The sequence below is a fragment of the Sus scrofa genome, chromosome 9 (assembly GCF_054392235.1).
Source record: "Sus scrofa isolate SSC_HxYL_T2T_F1_AM1 chromosome 9, Sscrofa_HxYL_maternal_Yorkshire_Landrace_v2.0, whole genome shotgun sequence".
Classification (NCBI taxonomy): domain Eukaryota; kingdom Metazoa; phylum Chordata; class Mammalia; order Artiodactyla; family Suidae; genus Sus; species Sus scrofa.
Genome location: NC_139391.1, coordinates 5007429 through 5026993, shown reverse-complemented (window position 1 = coordinate 5026993; position 19565 = coordinate 5007429). Strand labels below are relative to the sequence as shown.

Sequence of the window (19565 nt, the reverse complement as noted above, 5' to 3'; positions counted from 1 at the left end):
GTGTGATCTGAGGGAGGCATTAAGAAAACAAACTGGAGAAAGTGTCTTTTGAGGTGGGAGAAGGTTGACTGGGAAAAATCAAAGGGATATGCCTCTCAAGTAGCACAGAAAATGAGTTAAAGCACCAAGAAAGTGATTTCTTTGCAAATAAAGCAGTTAGGTTTGGCTAGACGGATGCCTACTGAGTAATTTAGTGAAAGCAAAGCATCTTGCAGGGGAGACTGATGTCAAGTCATGCAATAACCTGAAGGTCACGCCACTGCAGTTAAGACTTTATCTTGAGGACAAGCTGTTGAAGACATGAGGTGGGTGAAACGAGAGAGCTGTTTACAAAGGACCGCTCCAGTTCCCCTATAATAAAAACTATGAATATGAGAGAGACTGAATATGGGAAGGTGACTTAGGAAAAGCTTGCAGTACAGAGATTGAAAGTGATGAAAGCATAAGGTAGAAAAAAGCAGAAATGTGCAAAGAAATCTCAGTTACTGATTGGATAAAGAGAAGGATATACCACGAAGTAATCGAAAGGTTTTGAAATTAATTTAACTGAGTCAATGCACAAAAATGGGTGCTACAGAGGGACAGTCTAGCTGGCAAGGAGATTAGGAGTTTATTTGGAAAGACTTAAGTTTAAGGTGCATATGAAGAATGGTTCACAGGCTGCTGCAATGTTTTCTGGAGCCCAGACACAACTCATGGTTTTAAGATACAGATTTTGGTGTCTTGAATCTGTAAAAACATATGAGGTCGGATAAAGAAAACAGTGAAGCTAGAGTAAAAATAGCTTCCTTGGATCTTTTTTAAATTAGTTTTTAACATTATACAAGAGGCATGTGTACACGATTATATTTCAACTTCTGTATAAGATAGCGTGCGTTCACCACCAACAGTTTAGTTTCTGTCCGTCAACATACATCGACTCCACGCCCGTTCTGCCCTCCACCCATCCTTCTACCTTCCGGGAGCCCCTCCTCTCTTCTCTGCATTTCTATTTGCTTCTGTTTGGTTTGGTTTGTTCATTTTATTTATTAATTTATTTATCTCTGTTCCTCATGTAAGTAGAATAATATGGTAACAGGGTGCCTGTCTCTCTCCTTCTGACTTACTTCACTTGGCATAATTCCCCCACGGCCCATCTCCATTGTCACAGACAGAGCTCATCCTTTACAATGGCTGAAGAGAACTGAATGGCATATATATATATCACATCTGTATTCATTTGTTGATGACCGCTTAAGTTCCCTCCATATCTTGGCTACTGGAAATAATTCTGTGATGAACATGGGGTGCATACATTCTTTATTTTTATTTAATTAATTAGTTTGTTTTTACGTTCATACCTGAGGCCTATGTAGGTTCCCAGGCTAATGGGGACCAATCGGAGCGGTAGCTGCTGGCCTATGCCAGAGCCACAGCAACGGGGGATCCAAGCCACATCTGTGACCTACATGGGAGCTCACAGCAAACCCGGACACTTAACCCACTGAGCAGGGCCAGAGCTCAAACCCACGTCCTCATGGATACTAGTTAGGTTCCTTACCACTGAGCCACAAGGGGAACACTGGCATATGTTTTTTAAATGATTGCTTTTGTATAAATACCTAGAATAGCTGGCTCTTGTTCAGATGGCCAAGAGGCACATGAGAGGATGGTCAACATCACTAATTTATGGAAAATGCAAATCAAAACCACAATGAGATATCAACACACACCATCAGAATGGCTATCAAAAATACAGGCCATAACAAGAGCTGGCAAGGGTGTGGAGAAAAGGGAACCCTCATACACTGTCGGTGGGGATGTAAACTGGCACAATTGCTATGGAGATGGAGATTCCTCAAAAAAGCCTTTTTTGTTGTTTAGCGGTTTTTTGCCTTTTTGTTGCTTTTGCTGTTGTTCCATTTGTAAAACATTTACCTATCCAGTCCAGACTACTGTATATTGGTTCCATATTCTGACACAAATGTAACACTTTAAAGATGATTCATCTCTATTAAAACCCTTCTGAGATAAAAGGAGCTCATTAATCATTGATACATCATGAGTATTTATACATGGTTCTTCCCATTAGGGTTATTTTCAATGATATAGAATTCTGTGTTGGGGAAATATCTGAAACATCAATGTGGAAGAAAAATCATTGAAGCAACAAACATCTTTGGATAATCATGTTTGCCCACAGGGCTTGAGAAACATGCTTAAATTCCTTTTCACCTCATTTGAAAATATGTGCTTCCAATTTATCTGATATGACGTGATTAGTTGGATCAGCAATAAAATTAACACCAAAATGCCCTTCCACTTTATTAATTGTAGAAGCATTTGGGGAGGGTTCTGAGCATGAGAATTTCATAACAATTACATCTTGATGGAAATAACATACTCCAGTTACATATCCACACTGCACCATTCCCTTACCTTAGTTATTCCTTTCCCCACAAAGCCTCCATTCTTGCGGGAGTTATCTCTACCTCCAACTCACCATGATTCACCGCTTCATATCCCAGATCTCCTGTCCACCTCAAGTACCAACCTCACTCACTATGACAGCGAAAGATCCGTAGCACCCACTCCCGCATTTGCTTGGTCCGGGCCCCATAAATTAAAGGGTTGACCATGGGAGGCACCAAGAAGTAGAGATTGTCAATGATAATCTGCAGATAGGGAGCCATATGGTAGCCTAAAATCTGGGCCAAGACAGAAAAGACAACAGGAGAATAAAAGAGAGCAATGACACAAAGATGAGAGCCACATGTGCTGAGGGCTTTGCCCCGTGCCTCCCAAGAGGATCTCCGGAAGACGGCACGAAGGATCAGCCCATATGACAGAATGATGAAAAACAGATCAAATCCCACAGATGCTACAAGAACCATAAGGCCGTAGACGATGTGATCAGAGATGTCTCCGCAGGCTATCTGCACCACAGCCATGTAGGCACAATATGAGTAAGCAATGACGTGAGTTTGGAAATGTCCCAGTCTTTTTGCCAGGATGGGTGCTGGCGTCAGCACCGCCACTGCCCTGGCTAGGACGGCCAGGGCTATCTTCACAAGCACATTGTTAGAAAGGATGGTTGTATATCTCAGAGGGTGCCAGATAGCCACAAATCTGTCAAAAGCCATAGCCAGGAGGATCCCAGACTCCATGACATAAAATAAAGGGATGAAAAACATCTGTGTGAGGCAGGCACTGAAGCTGATTTCCTTGGCATTCATCCAGAAGATACCCAGCATGCGGGGCACCGTGACCGTGACCAGAGACAGGTCAACGGCCGACAGCACGGCCAAGAAGAGAAACATGGGCTCATGAAGACTCTTCTCCATCCGGACGATGCACAAGATGGTGGCATTGCCAATGACTGCAGTGACAAACACCAAGAAAAAAGGCACAGAGAACCAGCCCTGGGAAGAGTCCAGGCCAGGAATTCCAGCCAGGACAAATATCAAGGGCTGAGGGATGGAGGTGTTGCAAGAGGACATCCCTAACCTGAGCTCTTCGAGGTCTGGTTCCTACGGAGAAAGAAACAAGGGGCATCTTGAAATCACTGCATCTTTGGAGCAAAGATGCTGCCTATTAGAGGAGCTTGTGGTCACAATCATATTTTACCAACTGGTGATCAAATAAATGCTGCAGCTAATGGGGATGAGGAGGGTGATAATCCTACCTTCTCTGCAGGAGGGAGAAGCAGTCTCAAGGATACATTCTCAATAAAGACATGTAATACCATTGTTTAGATTCTTCCTCAGGCCTGACCCCATTTAATATTCAATGTATGCAGTCCTGTGGGTTTTTTTTTCCCAGATAGCAGAACCCGGCAGGAGAGCCAAAATTTCAAAATTACAGGCATGGAGTGGGGAGGTGGACAATCTGGAAAGCAGAATTTTCACTCAAAATGAAGAATGTGAATTTCATCATCCCAGGGTGCTCTGCTCTTGAGAGTGGCCTTGGCGCTCTGGGCTACTGCTCTGGAATGTTTGTTGATTTTGACAAATAACCTAGGAAATCTGCTGATCCTATACCTAAAAAGCATGAATGTATTCTGGAAAAATAACTGATATTTTGGATGACAAAGGTAGAATCCAAAAACAATGCCTAAATAGATAAGAATTTAGTATTAAATTTCTAGATTAGTCTCTGAAATGTGGCTGGGAAGTGGATAAAGGTAAATTGATGGTCTTTTGTAAATAGGTGTATTTGTGTGGTTTTGTATGGGGAGTATAATTTAGAGGTTAATGGTAACACATATTTCTATACAAATCAGAATATTGTGGAGTTCCCATCGTGGCACAGCGTAAAAAAAACCGACTAGGAACCATGAGGTTGTAGGTTCAGTCCCTGGCCTTGCTCAGTGGGTTAAGGATCTGGCGTTGCTGTGAGCTATGGTGTAGGGCACAGACGCGGCTCAGATCCTGAGTTGCTACTGCTGTGGTGGAGGCTGGCAGCTGTAGCTCCAATTCAATCCTTAGCCTGGGAACCTCCATATGCCACATGTGCAGCCCTAAAAGGCCAAAAAAAAAAAAAAAAAAAAAAAAAAAAAAAAAAAAAAAAAGAGTATTGTTATTTGCTAAATATTTTTACCTGCATAACTATTTTGAATGGAAATACATATTTATTTATTTATTTATTTTTTTATTATTTTCCCACTGTACAGCAAGGGGGTCAGGTCATCCTTAGATGTATACATTGCAGTTACAGTTTTTTTCCCCCACCCTTTCTTCTGTTGCGACATGAGTATCTAGACATATTTCTCAATGCTATTCAGCAGGATCTCCTTATAAATCTATTCTAGGTTGTGTCTGATAGGAAATACATATTTAGAAATTACTTGACGGCAGCTATAGATTAAAGAGTATATCATACTAAATTTCACTATTAAGGTCTAGATTCCACATTTTATTAGAAGCAATTCAATTCAATAATATTTGTAAAAGGCAATCACAGGAAAAAAGAAACTCCAATAAAAGTTTAAAATAAAGGGATGGGAAAAAATAACACAAAGTTGCTTTAAAAATACAGCCACAGTAGTATTTTTTAGGCACATATTTAAATCATATGTGTATATATATATATATATATATACTTTTTTTTTGTCCTTTTTAGGGCTGCACATGCAGCATATGGAAGTCCCCAGGCTAGGGGTCGAATTGGAGCTGTAGCTACCAGCCTACACCACAGCCGCAGCCACAGCAACACCAGAACCAAGATGCATCTGCGACCTACACCACAGCTCACAGCAGCACCGGATCCCCAACCCACTGAGCAAAGCCAGGGATTGAACCCGCTGAGCCACAAAAGGAACTCCTGTATTTTTATTTAAGATTTCCATTTTAACTTCTTTTTAACATTGGAGTATAGTTGATTTACCGTGCTGGATCAAATTTCTGTTGTGAACTGCAGTGCCCCATTCATATGCACACTCCCCTTCTCAGCTCTACTCCAAAGAAAACTGGATATAGTTCCCTGTGCTGTAGAGTAAGACCTCATTGCCTGTCCACTCTAAAGGCAATAGCTTGCATCTACAAACCCCAAACTCCCCGTCCATCCCACCCAGTCCCTGTCCCTTTAATATTGTGTCCTTTTTTGTTTTAATTGACGAACGAGGATTTTTTGTCTTTTGGCTGATTAATTTACTCCAAATATTTAAGTAATCAAATACAACGGCAGGTTTGCTACAATACACAGTAGACTTTATACATCACACACTGAGGTGTGCCAGTCTAAGGATCTCATACATTCACATGTCAACCACCTTCTGTAAAAGGACCGCTGGTTTCTGTTTTCTTTTTTTCTCTTTTGAGGGCTGCCCCTGTGATGTATGCAAGGTCACACACTCAGAACTGAGCTGCCTGCTTCATTACACCACAGCCACAGAAACACTGGACCTAAACTGCATCTGCAACCTATGGCACAGCCTGTGGCAATGCCAGATCCTTAACCCACTGAGTGAGGCCAGGGATCGAACCCACATCCTCATGGATACTAGTCAGGTTCGTAACCCACTGAGCCACAAGAACTCCCAGATAGGCAGGTATCCTTGAAGATAATGGTACAGTAAAAATAACAGGTCTTTTAGTTGGCAGGTGGCATGGATACAATCAATCTCTGTCCTGACACTAATTTTATGTGATGTGACCACATGTTTCAGGCTTTGAGCCTCATTTCCTCATCTCAAAAGTGGGATGAGGTTTACCCTGAGAAACTTGCAGTGAGAATTAGGTCCATCATGAAATCCCAACACTGTAAAAAATGTGCAGTGTTCCTGGTATAATTCTTTTAATGTTTTGGTGCTCTAGAAATGTACTTTTTCTTCTTTTTCAACTAAATACAAAGTTTAAGTGAAATACGCAAAAAAAAAAATGTTACTCTTGTGTTTTTCCTGGAAAGGACAGCAAGGAGGATAATAACTAATCTTGAATTGATACCACATGAAGGAATATTTGATCGCCCTGTAAATTTTATTCTCCTTAGACATGTATTATCTATTTCACCATAGCTCTGTCACTAGCTCCATCAAAGTACAAATATTTTAGCCACACTTAAAATCCCATTTCCAAGCCATCTTTCTAAAAAGGCATTTTAGATAAAGTGGGAAGGGCCATAAACCTACATTCGACCTATGTATTTTTCTTCCATAATGTGTTTCCACTAATGATAACATTTTAATCAGTATTCGATGGATCCTTCCAAGAAAGCAATGTGCTCTTAATCTCAGAAATCCGTCTCTTATCCACTGAGACCTCATATGAAGGCTTGGGGCGTTCGAAAGCCAGCATCCAGGAGCTGGCAGTGACAACAGAAAAGATAGTTTATTTACTTCAAGCACTGGGTCAACTTATCGCCACCCAAGAACAGCAGGTAATTTGAAGGCTTTCACTCTGTTCGTGGCCACTGAGGTCAGCACTGAACATTTTACAGAACTGCCCCCGAGGGACCTCCTCCAACAGCTCTTCCTAAATCTGTTCGGGTCTAACTATGCACCAGAAATAAGAACTGTGTATTTTATATCTCTATGCAGGTTTACTGAAAACCCTCTTCTGAACGTGTATTGATTGTTTTAAAAATACAGAGAGAAAACTGAAACATGCGTTTCTAAGAAAAAAAATTAAAGAGCTTTTCTCTTGTCTTTTTTTTTTTTTTAATTGAAGTAGAGTTGATTTACAGTTTTGTGTTGGTTTCAGGTGTACAGCAAAGTGATTCAGTTATACATACATATACACTTATTTTATCAGATTATCTTATCTTAAAGGTTATTACAAAGTAGTGCATATAGTTCCTCTCAACTTTTTTTTGATTCATTACATGGTATACGGAGAAAAACACACTTAGTATCATGAGATGCCTGGCCAAACAAAGGAGGATAAAAAAACTGAAAGGTATATTTTAGTTCCATAAGGGAAAGAATCCTACCACAAACTCAAACGGAAAAGACAGCCCTCTAAAACCAGAAGCTTGCTATCAGTGGGAGTGTTCAGGTAGAATCTGAACGACCATCCATCAAGAATACTGGAAATAAAAATTCCCTATGTGGTGGTGGCATCAGAAGCTCATTACAGAGTTTTGAGCAACATGGCATAGTTTGGACTGAGCTATCAGAATCAATGGTCAGCAACAACTATATGAGTATTAACTATGAATATTAACTATGACTATCAATTTAGGTATAAAAATTAGAAAAATACTTCTTATTTTCTAAAAAAGGTCATTGGGCATTCTAAAAATTACAGATCCCAACCATAACCTTACAAGTGCTGCTGATTGCAGTCGTCAGATGAAAAGATGTGAGAATCTCTTTATTTTCTCACTTTTTGCATCTTAGGATCGTGTGCTCTTTTCCCTCCCTCTTTTTTCCCCTTTTTCTAGCACAGTACCTGTAAATGGTTGAGGGTTTGGTCACAGCAGGACTGTGACCAGCAAAGGAGCTGTCCACTTGAGTTTGGGGAAGATCCGCTGGTGTCCAGAAGAAGACAAAGTCTCTGAGCTCGAGGCACATTTATGCTGGTTTGTCCTGGCCCGCCCGGGTCCCCAGGGGACTCTCTGTTAGGCTAGGGACACGACTTAGCTTGGCTCTTCTGGGGACCAAATCCTAGAACCCATGCGTGAGGAGAGCCCAGATGGAGAAGAGCAGCTGTCTAGGAGCGCGTAGGCCTGCGAGTGTGTTCAGAATGTGGTGTATGGCATGTGGTTCAGGAACGCTGCTCTTCATGGTTAAAGAACAACTCAGACTGAAAATTAAAGAGCATCTGCAGCAACAGAAGGCAGAGACGACTGCAGCTATAATTACACTCAAATTGCTATGGTTTGTTTCAGAATCAATAAAGTATTTTAATTCCCAGGGACAGTGGGACCTCCATAAACAAAGCTTAAAGTAGAAATTAGAAGTTTTGATGTCCTAGATGCAACAAGGATCCACAAAAAGCTGCCAGAAATGTGTGCAGAAAATAACATATTAATTGACTAAATTAAGACTACTGTTTGGGGAATGAGATACTTAAAAGGAAAAATAGAGAGGTAAGATTAAAGCAGAAACAAGCTATGAGCTCCAGAAAAAAAATGAATAATACCAGGTTTAGGAGAGACAGAGCTTCAGAAAGACTTGGCAGAAGTAAATACTTCAATTTGAGTGTAAATATAAAAGAGGGAAAACTGCTAAGAACTATTTTATTGAAGGACGTAATCAGATGTAAACTTCCTGGAGGCAGTGACTGGGGCTGACTGTTCACTGTTTCCCCAGTGCCTGCCAAACTGTGGGTCTTAAAAGATTTTATGTGAATAAATGCACACACACACACACACACACACACACACACACACACACACATATACAAAGGGTCTTTGTCAAACATCCACTCTAGACCCTAGGCTTAGAATAATATTCCAAAGGGAAGCCACAGTCATAAAACCTATGAACTTGCCAAAGTCTTCATTCAGCCATAGCCCAAACTGTAAAATACAGTCAGGGTACTCAAATCAACTTAATTCTTCCCATCGTAGTTACCGCCAGCCCAGATCAAGGTGTCACTACACTGTCCTGGAAAACTGCTACCACCTCCGCACAGGTCTTCTCCCTCCACCCCTTCCATTCTTTGTCTCAACCCATCTTCTTCACTGCAGCCACGAGGATCCTTTTATTTATTATTTTTATCGAAGTATAGTTGATTTACGATATTGTGTTAGTCTCGGGGGTAGAGCAAAGTGATTCCGTTATGGAGCAGACTTGGGGTTCCCCATGGGGAAAGGGGACCGAGGGGGATGGATGGGCATTTGGGGGTTTTTTGCATGGAAATTATTATATTTGGAATGGAATATATATATGAGATCCTCCTGTGCAGCACAGGGAAATGTGTGGGTGCCTGGGTCACTTTGTTGTATGATCTTTCTAAATGATCTTTTTAAACAAGGAACTTTTTCAACACAAACCTGATTATGTCACTTGTCTGCGTAAAATTTCCACTGTCCTCCTCTTGTTTTCAGGATAAAATTGTGACTCCTCAGGGGCCTTCCCACCCCTCGTGGGCTACTGTCCCAAACTTGGGCAGCACTCTGCCTCCCATCTCTGTACTCCAGCCACAAATGAACTTCCTCCAGTTCTTCAAGTGTAAGATGCCTCGGCCCATCTTAAGATCCAAAGATCCACGCATGTTCACACATCCTGCCCCACTTCCTGTAGCATCACCACCCCGACTGCATGACTCCTCTTTCTTTTCTCAGCTAGTTGGCTCCCATTCAACACTCAAAATAAGTTTCATTTTAAAAGAAAATCCCCTCAACCCCCCCGACCAGATCAAACCCATGTTAGGTGCCCTATGGAAATCTGTTCCTACTGGACAGCACTTAACGTCCAAGGTGGTCACGCATCTGAACACTGCCTGCTTGAGCCACACTTCCTCAACCAGAACGTAAACTCTCTGACACATGGGTGTCTCTTTTGCTCACGTCGCCTCAGAATCCAGCACAATCTGGTTTAGCCTCTCCATAAATCCACTTTGTTGTATGAACATAGAAAAGGCCGCATGTCTTCTTTCTATTGACCAGAATTTAATGCAGACGTTTGAATATTTAGTTGTGCGGTTGTTACTGTCGTTGAAAATGTCCACCTTGAGATCCCTCAGTGGACAACCTGTGAAAGCTACTTCCTTAGTTTGTATTTTCAAACCTAACATATAAACAGCCTGATATGTGTCAGGAAATATATTTTAATCAGATTCCATGATTCACTGCACTCCTGGTTTTTGTTTGTGTCTTTGCTTTTAATAGAGCCTAAAGGTCCAGACTTGGGAGTTTTACCTTCTGGAAACATCCACCATAAAGGCGAGTTGTCTCAAGGATTAAATTTCCCTAGCAAGCTTCCTCCTCAAAGCCCAGGAGAGATCTGCCCCTTGTGTCACTGTCCTTTTTCTCCATCATCTCACAAAAAGACCATTAAAAACCTATCCTTATGGTTTTAATTCGGGTACTTTGATTATGACCGTCATGTGACTAGGAGTTCTAAAACACACGAGAAGTGAATTCAACATCGTATAACTTCATTCATTCCTTCAGAAGCACGCATGGGATGTGCATGTTCACAGGACACTGAAAGGTGTTACGGATAAAAAGTAAATAAAGGGTCATCTTTAACCATGGGATCAACTATTTTCAGTCTTTTTAAATCTGTATTGCACCACTGTATCAACATGGGATGTTGAGAAAATTATTTCATCTAGGTCTAAATTCCTCACTTGTGAAATTGATAGGGATGGAGTAGGCGCAGGTAGTTGCAGAAGTCCCAGTAAGGGGCCATAGATAGAGAGGAAACCTAGGGGACTTTGGGAGACCCCATAAGTTAATAATTGCCCAAGAAAGCCATCAGAAGGAAGCACGCCTGTTTGACTAATGGAGTCACGAGATAGGCCTCAGGTCATTTGGGGAGGGGGTGGGGTGAGGCCTACATCCAGGTTTCAGGCCGAGGACAGGAGTTTGAGGACCACCCTTCTGCTGATTTGAATAAGCCCCAGGACAGTCCTAGTTTGATGTTATAGGGTCAAATACTCTCTTACCTGATACCAGGGAGGAGCTACTACTCAAAGGAAGAGGAGGAGGCGGTCTTTTCCCACCCCCACTCCCCTTGATGTTAAAACTGTAGCCCCCCTGATCCTGGGGCAGAGTGTCCTTGCCTGCCCGCTTGCACCTCTCCCAAGCCTCCTATCTTCATCGATTCCTCGCCTATCACTTTGTCTCCTGCTGAAGTCCTTCTGCGCAGAGGCATAAAGAACATGAACCTCAGTGAGTCCAGACACCACTGGGGAGTGATTCTAATTTAAAACTGTGGGTTTAAGTCCTGATCTGGGTTTAGGCTAAGTTCATTAACGCTGTCAGTTTCAAAATCAGACTAATATTCTGGTGATTACTGTGATGATTATACAAATCAAAGTACATATGTATGCGTGCGTATGTAAAACATACATATTCTGCAAATAGCTACACATAAACGGTACCTATATGTCTCACAAAGTCAGGCACGCAATATACAAAAATTATACTTGTTAGGATAATCCACAGTGTCAATGTTTATTTATTAAAAACGTACTCTGTGGTACTACTTTAGGTCTCAAATGCTTTCAGTCATTTAATCCTTAAAACTCTGGGATCCCCGTTTTATTGTGACACCAAGGCCCAGAAAGGGGCAAAGTGCCTGAGTACATATAGACAGAAGGTGGCAGAGATGAACAATGAATCTAGGCACCCTTACTCCAGAGACAATGCATTTAACCTCAGGCTACACTAAGACTTTAACTGCCAAAAAGCGTATCAAGAGCTAACTACAATACACCTTTTCATTTTTTTATAACAGTAGTGGGGCAAATTTTCATGTAGTTTGACTCAAGGAAATAAACGCAGACCTTCTGATAAGGGTGGAGGAGTTTAAACGGGAGCTGTGTCTTGAAGGATAAATTCAAGATAAGTTCTTTCCAGGGAAGGAAGGCAATGGGGCAGAGAGAAATATTGTAAGCAAAAACATGACCATATAAAGGGACCTACTGATCGAATGAAGGTTGGACCCTTAATGCATAAAGCAAAGAGTGCAAGGGATACACAGACTAAGAGAAACAGCACAAAAAGTAATTCGCAAAGCTCTGTTTTGCTGTCCTGGAGCTTCTGCGAGTCGGACACGGTCAAATTGCTTTTTAATTTTTAGGAAGATAATTATGACATCAATGTAGAGAATGCATTGAGCATAGTTATTAAGAGTTAATGTTTTGGAAATATCAGTCGAAACTGGGAAATGAGAAAAGCTTAAACATGGTGTTTCATCCAGTCAAAGAAGGGAGAGATCCACAGCCCAGACAGCGACCTCTGGGAAGCTCCTGGACTAAACTGAAGGAAAACAATGAGGAAAAACACACATCCAGATAATACTTTACAAATGTTCTAGCCGGCAGAGTTAGGTTAGGGCAGAGAAGAGGTCAAGGGCCCTGACGGCAGGAAACCACATATTATGCAGACAGCAGGGGCCCAGGGCAGACAAAGAAAAGCCTGACCCTCCAGACTGACAGGAAACCACACGTTGTGAATGTTAAGTGCCCTGGAGGAAAGGGGGAAAGGGGCCTGAATCCCCAGCTTCCAAAAGTAACCTGTAGCTCATTATGCCCTCATTACAATACAATTATAATAAAATTAGCTACGCAGATAAGAAGTTCCCATCATGCACCCTACCATGACACTTCTGATCAAAGCTGAATAAGGACAAAAATCTCCCCTCTCTTTGGGAAGGTGAAGCTGGAATGAAAATTAAAGAATAAGACCCCCCCCAGTCCCCCTTCCCACTGAATACTCTGCCCATATGCCACTGGAGGTCTCTTTAATAGGTGTGCCAGGGAAACACAGGGCGGCTGCTCCCTCCTCTGCCTGCCTGTCTTTAAGAGGTGTATTTCTCACGTAAATCAATCCTCTTAAGTTTCTCAATTCCATCTCATTTCTGAATTCCTTCTGCTATAAAATGAGAACCTAGCCTTCCGGGACACAAACTGTAAATCACAAAAAGACATCAACGCATTGAAGTTCCGCAGGTGTTTACTGGGGGCCTCTGTCACAGAACCAGCGGGTCTGCCCAGCATGCCCAGTGAAGCCCATCTACGCAGCGGGCTGTGGTGAAGGAAAGCGGAGCATGTGCCACAAGGGGCCAGACAAGGAGTCCAGAGCAGCGAAGAGGCAGAATGTTAACTCACACAGTCAGTGGAGGGACCTGGGCTTTGATGCCTTCTTTGATATCGGTTTAAGGGCTCCAGAGCGCAAATCCCCACAAGCCTTGTTCTATTATAGAAAAGAGTAATTCCCTGCAGGCCTTGTTTACTATAGAAAATGGGCCTTCGCCAAGACAGAACATAATCTCTAGCCTACTCCTCAACAGACAGAAAAAGAAGGGGAGGAATGGTGACCTAGTCCAAGGGAAGAGAAGGACAAAGAAGTCACCCAACTTACGGGGACAGTTCTGCCCCTAAATCTCCCATTGGACAGGGACTGAGAGAGGAAGCCGGGCAAGGCCGATGGGAGAAAACCCCATCTTTCTGGACCTCATGTCGGTACCCTTCCCGTCCGTAAGGAATCAAAACCCCCATGGGACAATGGAGAGGGGGGCTCTTCTCCCCTCTACCAGCAGCCCTGGGAGCTGTCTGCTTTCCTTAATAAAGACGTTGCCTGCTTGCTGCCTGTGTGTTCGCAGGATTCATTCTTTGCGGCCCTGAATAAGAACCCAGATTCTGGTACCATCCTTCTGGTATCAGCTCGTGCCCAAAAATCCTGACCTCCCAGATGGGTTTCAGCAAAGCACGTTTAAAGGCAAGGAGAGGCAGGGGAGTCCCAGGGTGCGAACTCGGCTCAGGCACCTTCTCTGGTTGATGGGGAGGCGTCACAGGGCTTAACATTATCAAACCGCAGGCTCCAGGCTCTGGCAGGCCTGGGGGTTAAGTGCCTACAACCATCAAGCAGTTACTGTCTTCCATTTGCTGGGGATTTTAGCATCTGTAAAACAACTCCAGGAATGAGCATTAGATACTATTACCCAGGTACTTCAGAGAGGAGGGAAAGCAGAGGCTGTGGCTGCGGGGGGTGCAGGGCTGGGAGTCTGTCCTGGAAAGGCTCCAAAAGTACCTGCTCTGTTAAACCTCCAGAGTAATTTCCATTTTGTATAAGCCGAGAAATGAAGGAATGAGTCATACAGTTTGAAGGAGGAAATACCTGAATGTCTTTTCCAGTAAAATATTTACATTCTTTTTTCAGTAATTTCATTTTCAATGTTACCAATAGCATCATACTAACATTTTAAGTTGAGTTATTTATTTATTTATTTTTTAAGGCCTGGTTGTGGCATCTGGAAGTTCCCAGGCTAGGGGCTGGATCTGAATTGCAGCTGCCAGCCTAGCCACGTCTGTGACTGCGCCACAGCTCACAGCAATGCCGGTTCCCCAACCCACTGAGCGAGGCCAGAGATGGAACCCACGTCCTCATGGGTGCTAGTCGGGTTCACTTCCACTGCGCCACAGTGGGAACTCTTAGATTGAGTGATTTGTAATAATAGACGTCCTCCTTCAGCGAGGACGGGTAACATCCGAAGACCAGCACATTTGAATGTAGCTCAGAGGCTCTGCCTAAGCTCTTGGCAAACTCCCACGGATGTAACATCAAGCATAAAGTGATTTTTTTTTTTTCCAGGATACTCCGTGATGGTGGTGGAGGTTTAAAGAGACCCCATTTTAGTTCATGTAACAAAACAATAGGACACGCCACTTACTCTTGGTGGAGAGAGAATATTCTAGGAGCAACACAACGTTTAAGGAGCTATGGACTTGATTACTGGCAATGCTGAACTTTTCCACGTTCCAATTTTGACAACTTGTCCGGTGTGTCAATTATGAATAAAACACAATTATTCATTGTATGCAGATGATGTCAATCTTGATATACTGCCTCTTCAATGGAATATTTATAGTAATCATTTATTTTTCAATCATAGACACTTTATGTGGAAATCTTGGACAGTCTCATTTGCTTCTGCCCTTTTTGAACCCATCCCTACTCGAAAATAAACTACTACCCGGTCACAACACAGAAGATCAGTAGCAGCAAGAAGCAGAAGGGATCCCTTCCCAACTCATCAGGTTCCGAGTAATTTCCTAAACTCCAGGTGGACACAAAATACAGGAAGCCAGTAGTCGCATTAGAATGAGGGGAAGTCTATACGTGGGTCCCTTCTTCCCCCTTCAAATCTGCTAAAGTGTCTGAATCCAGCGGAAGAAAGTCGTGTCAGTCATGAGAAATGACCCATTATCTGACTCTTCCTTCCCTATTCTGGTACCTCCTGTGCAAATACTTTCAACATAATCAAGTAGTCTTTACCCTTAGAGAACTAAAGACATGGTCTCGAATTTTCTTGGTCCTTATACCATAAACGATCGGGTTGAGAAAAGGCGGTACCAGAAGGTACATATTGGCAATGAGGATGTGAATGCGGGGGGCCACGCTGTGTCCAAAGCGGTGAGTAAGGAAGGTGAAGACGGCTGTGGAGTAGAAAACAAGGATGACACAGACGTGGGAGCCGCAGGTGCCCAGAGCCTTAAGACTTGCTTCCCGTGATGGAAGACGAAAGACTGCACGGAGGATGAAGACATAAGACACAGCAATGAAAAAGCCATCGCAGGATCCAATGACAGAGGCCACGCTGAGGCTGTAACGCTTGGTGGCCCCCGTGTCCACACACGCCAGCTTCACGACAGCCATGAACTCACAGTAGGTGTGGGCGATGATGCGAGTCCCACAGTAGGGCAGCTGTTTGAGCAGAATGGGGTGTGGGGAAAAGAAGGCCACGCCTCGAACCACCACAACCACACCCATGAGAGCGATGCGAGCGGGGGTGAGCATGGTCGTGTGGCGCAGTGGGTGACAAATGGCCACGTAACGGTCAACGGCCATGGCCAGAAAGAAGCCCGACTCCAGAGCCGTAAAACTATGGATGAAGAACATTTGGGCCAGGCAGGCATCCAAGGCGATGGCGCGGGCTCCGAGCCAGAAGAGACAGAGCATGCGGGGCAGGGTGGCTGTGGAGAGGACCAGGTCGGTGACCGAGAGCATGCACAGAAAGAGGAACATGGGCTCGTGGAGGCTGCGCTCTGCCCGCACCACAGCCAGAATGGTCACGTTCCCCACCACGGCCACCACGTACATGGAGCAGAAGGGGATCCCGATCCAGACGTGCAGGTGCTCTAGTCCCGGGATGCCCACCAGCAGGAAGGGGGCAGGAGAGGGTTGGGATTTATTGGATGGCCCCATTGATCTGCGGCTGCTTTGTGTCTTTTGCAGATGGAATCTTCCTTTTTACAGCAAAATCTTTCTGCCAAAATCATCACAATGAAATCTGGCAACAAGTGAAACATAGATCTGGAAGATTCCAAAACATCACATTACAAAACATACAAGGCTATAATTTAGAGTGAAAAAAAAAAAACCTTAGTAACACTAAATGTAAAAATTTTGCAACCAGACACAAAGTACTAATTGTAAGTCAGGTCATGATTCTCACACATTTGTTAAAAACAAAGCACACACACCCCCAAATGTGTTAACATCTATGTACAATAAAATTCAATACTACTTTTTTAGAATTCGCAATGTATTTGAACTTTAGGCCGAATTATGTCTTGATAGAAATATCAGATATTATAAGTGGAAAGGAGCTCAGAACTCGTCTAGCGTCTAGGCCGACTTCCTATTTAGTATCATTCTGAAATACAATTTTCTTGCAAATGTCTGCGTATTCTCAAGTACAACTCGGTTAGTCATTTTTGAGACAGTCCACTGCGTGTCCGCCCAGAACTGTCACAGGACCTGTCCTCGGGGCTGAGAGTCAGCACTGCCCTTTCCTATGGTCTATGCACAGACGTCTTCGCGAAATTTGAAGTTTACCAGTCATGCCTCCATTAAGTTCTCTCCTTTTCAGTGAGACATTCCCACCTGACACACCTATTTACCTGAAGCTTAGTTTTCAAAAAAAATCCCAATTTTCTACTTTAGCTCTTCCGTGTATTCCCCAATGTGCCCGCTTCTCAACGTTTGTTGCTTTTATCTGCACATACTCATCACCACAGAGATCCCTGCATTTGGAACCTCTTTTGATTTATACATTGATGTGCTTTTATTTCATATCATTTTTACATGAATGAAGGAAGGAAAGTAATCCTTGGTGAGTTTCACAGGAAAAATACACTGTTTTGTACTTAGAAAAGCAATGCAAGCTAAGCATCATTTTCAATTTTACCAATTAAAAAAGCAGTATTATAGAGTAAGAGAGGGAGTGCAATGGCATTACAGAAAGAATGGCTGAAGCAACAGAATTCTAACACAATTCTACATGCAGAGTTCCCACTATTTGCACTATAGCAAAAGGCAAGTCCTGGGGTCTGATAATGACTCCCCGTGTAGTGTGGCTCCAGGAACGCATCGAAGCGTGGCATAATACAATCTGCACTTCAGATAATAAAGTAAACCCACCTTTCAGGCTTTACAGGAAGTACTTTTTCTTGCTCTCCACAGGGGAACATCAAACTTCTAACCAGTCCCCAAATACAACATGCTTCTTTGTGAGATCGTGCCTTTTTGCACATACTCCTTCTACTCGCCCACGTTCCTCTCCCTCCTTTTGATTAATGTCCCTTTGCAAACCAGTGTTCTTCCTGTAGTGACCATGTCACGAGCCATCTCTGACTCTTTGCTAGAATACCTCAAAAATTGGCGGAGTTTTTTTTTTGCTCTCCTTGCATCTTTCCATGTTTTTATGATTATTTTTGATAGACCATACCAAATTGTGGATTAGATTCATAAATATATTATGACTTATCTCTCTCGTAAGATCTAAATCGTCTCATCTAGAAACCATATCACAGCTAGATATTACCACAACCCAGCCCAAAGACTGGCACTGCATGATGCAAACTAGTAGAATACAGGAGCTACGTAGTCTGCGTGACTCCTACGCCAATTCCTAATGACAGCGCAATGCTGTTTCTCAGTGTTTTCTTAAGTATGATATGAATTGATATTTCCACCAGATACCTAAAAATCAGAGTTAAGACAAGATAACTGTCCCGGCCATTTCTGCTCATAGTTAAATAAAAGACTCTGCTCTTTGGTAGATCTTTACTGCTGCTTTGTTCTGCCATGATTACAAGACAGGACTGCAGGTATATGGAGAGAGAACAATTAATTAGAAGCGGGTTTCGAGTCAATTCCCGCTGTATCTGACGGCTGGAAGAGTCTGACTATCTGGATCTCCCTGCCGTAGAAACCGAACACTATTCCTCTTTCCCTCCTGGCTCATAAACTGTAAAGATCAACATATTCCTTTAGAGATATCTGTACTTACATATGTCTAAAGAGACAATCAGAAGTTTTACATCTGAAGTTTTCTCATATGTTGTCCTGAATTACGGTATAATACATCCAGAGACCCAAATACCAGGGGTCGATTTGTTTGAATATCGTGCACATGAAGAGTCCTCCTAGCATATGACCACAACCCTCAAATATGCACGGATATTTCAAGATAAGTTTATATGTAAAAGCACAGGCAAGATATTCTGTTACACCTCATGGACCACACTCCGATCTTTTTTTTTTTAATTTTTTTTTTATTTTTTATTTTTTCAGAATTATCAGACTTTCTAAGCTTCCAGCCAGGAATTGAGGCCTGAGTATAGAAACGGTAGATGCAGAGCTTTCAGCACTCTTCCTCTGGAAAACCCACTCAGGAGAACTTTTGTCCTATAACGTTTTAGTCTGGAAGTCTTTCTCCACACTCTGCTCTCTCTTATCTGCACAGCTTAACTAGTCTGCAGATGAGCTACATCAAAAACAATAACAGCTAATGTGGCTGAGAGAATATAGTCGTCTGAAATATTATGAAAACAGAGGAAATAGAAGAGGTTGTTTATGGCCCATTTTTGCCCAACTGATCACTGCAATAAACAGACACATTTTTTTCGCTTTCCTCTTAAATATTCTTCCACAAACACTACTCGCCATGATTGATCAACATCTAATATTAAGTGGGAGGAGAGCGGTTGCTTGTTGCTCCCAACTGTCTCTGATTTCAAAGCCTGTCCAGGTCAATCGGCTTTAATGCTACGTTCATTCTCAAGTGGGGTTTCCATGACCATTTGCTCCTTAGAGTTTAGCTAATCAAGAGGTAGCTAGGTTCACATCGGTAATGGAAGAAAGGCTCCACTGAATCTTTTTAGTCTATTATATGTCTATGCTATTTATTTTTAATTGTACTAAGGCTCTTCGAAGAGCTGGGAATTACCTTTTTGAGGATCTCATAATTTTAAAAGCCGGTGTTTGGAATGTAGCCCCCTCCTCTCTTTTCCTGACCTTTATCTCTATCAACTCACCCAAATTAGAAGCTAAGAATCATCCAGGGAGCCAGCTGTATAAGGAGCAGATGCGAAGGAGGATGCTCACTGAACGTGAGCTGGCTTATACCCAACACCCAATCCCACTGGATTCAAGGGTGTAGGTGGCAGGGGACTTGGTGATCC

The 19565-nt window shown here is 42.8% G+C and overlaps 3 protein-coding genes across 3 annotated transcripts in view; all 3 read right to left on the bottom strand.

Annotated features, from left to right (window-relative positions):
- The window catches only part of LOC100737856 (olfactory receptor 51G1), a 204716-nt gene extending 196563 nt beyond the window's left edge, over positions 1-8153 (bottom strand). Inside the window, exon 1 of the mRNA XM_084975011.1 lies at positions 7869-8153. The gene's annotated coding sequence lies outside the window, so the exon portion shown is untranslated. The remainder of the gene's footprint in view (positions 1-7868) is intronic.
- Positions 2390-3492, bottom strand: LOC100522746 (olfactory receptor 52B2-like). The gene has a single exon (XM_021062381.2). The coding sequence runs from the start codon at positions 3477-3479 to the stop codon at positions 2535-2537; it is 945 nt and encodes a 314-aa protein (XP_020918040.1). The 5' UTR covers positions 3480-3492; the 3' UTR covers positions 2390-2534.
- Positions 8154-14678: 6525 nt separating the features above from the next.
- Positions 14679-16434, bottom strand: LOC106508264 (olfactory receptor 52M1). Its single transcript, XM_013991108.3, has one exon. It carries the CDS (start codon positions 16300-16302, stop codon positions 15358-15360), a length of 945 nt encoding a protein of 314 aa, XP_013846562.3. The 5' UTR covers positions 16303-16434; the 3' UTR covers positions 14679-15357.
- Positions 16435-19565: the final 3131 nt, after the last annotated feature.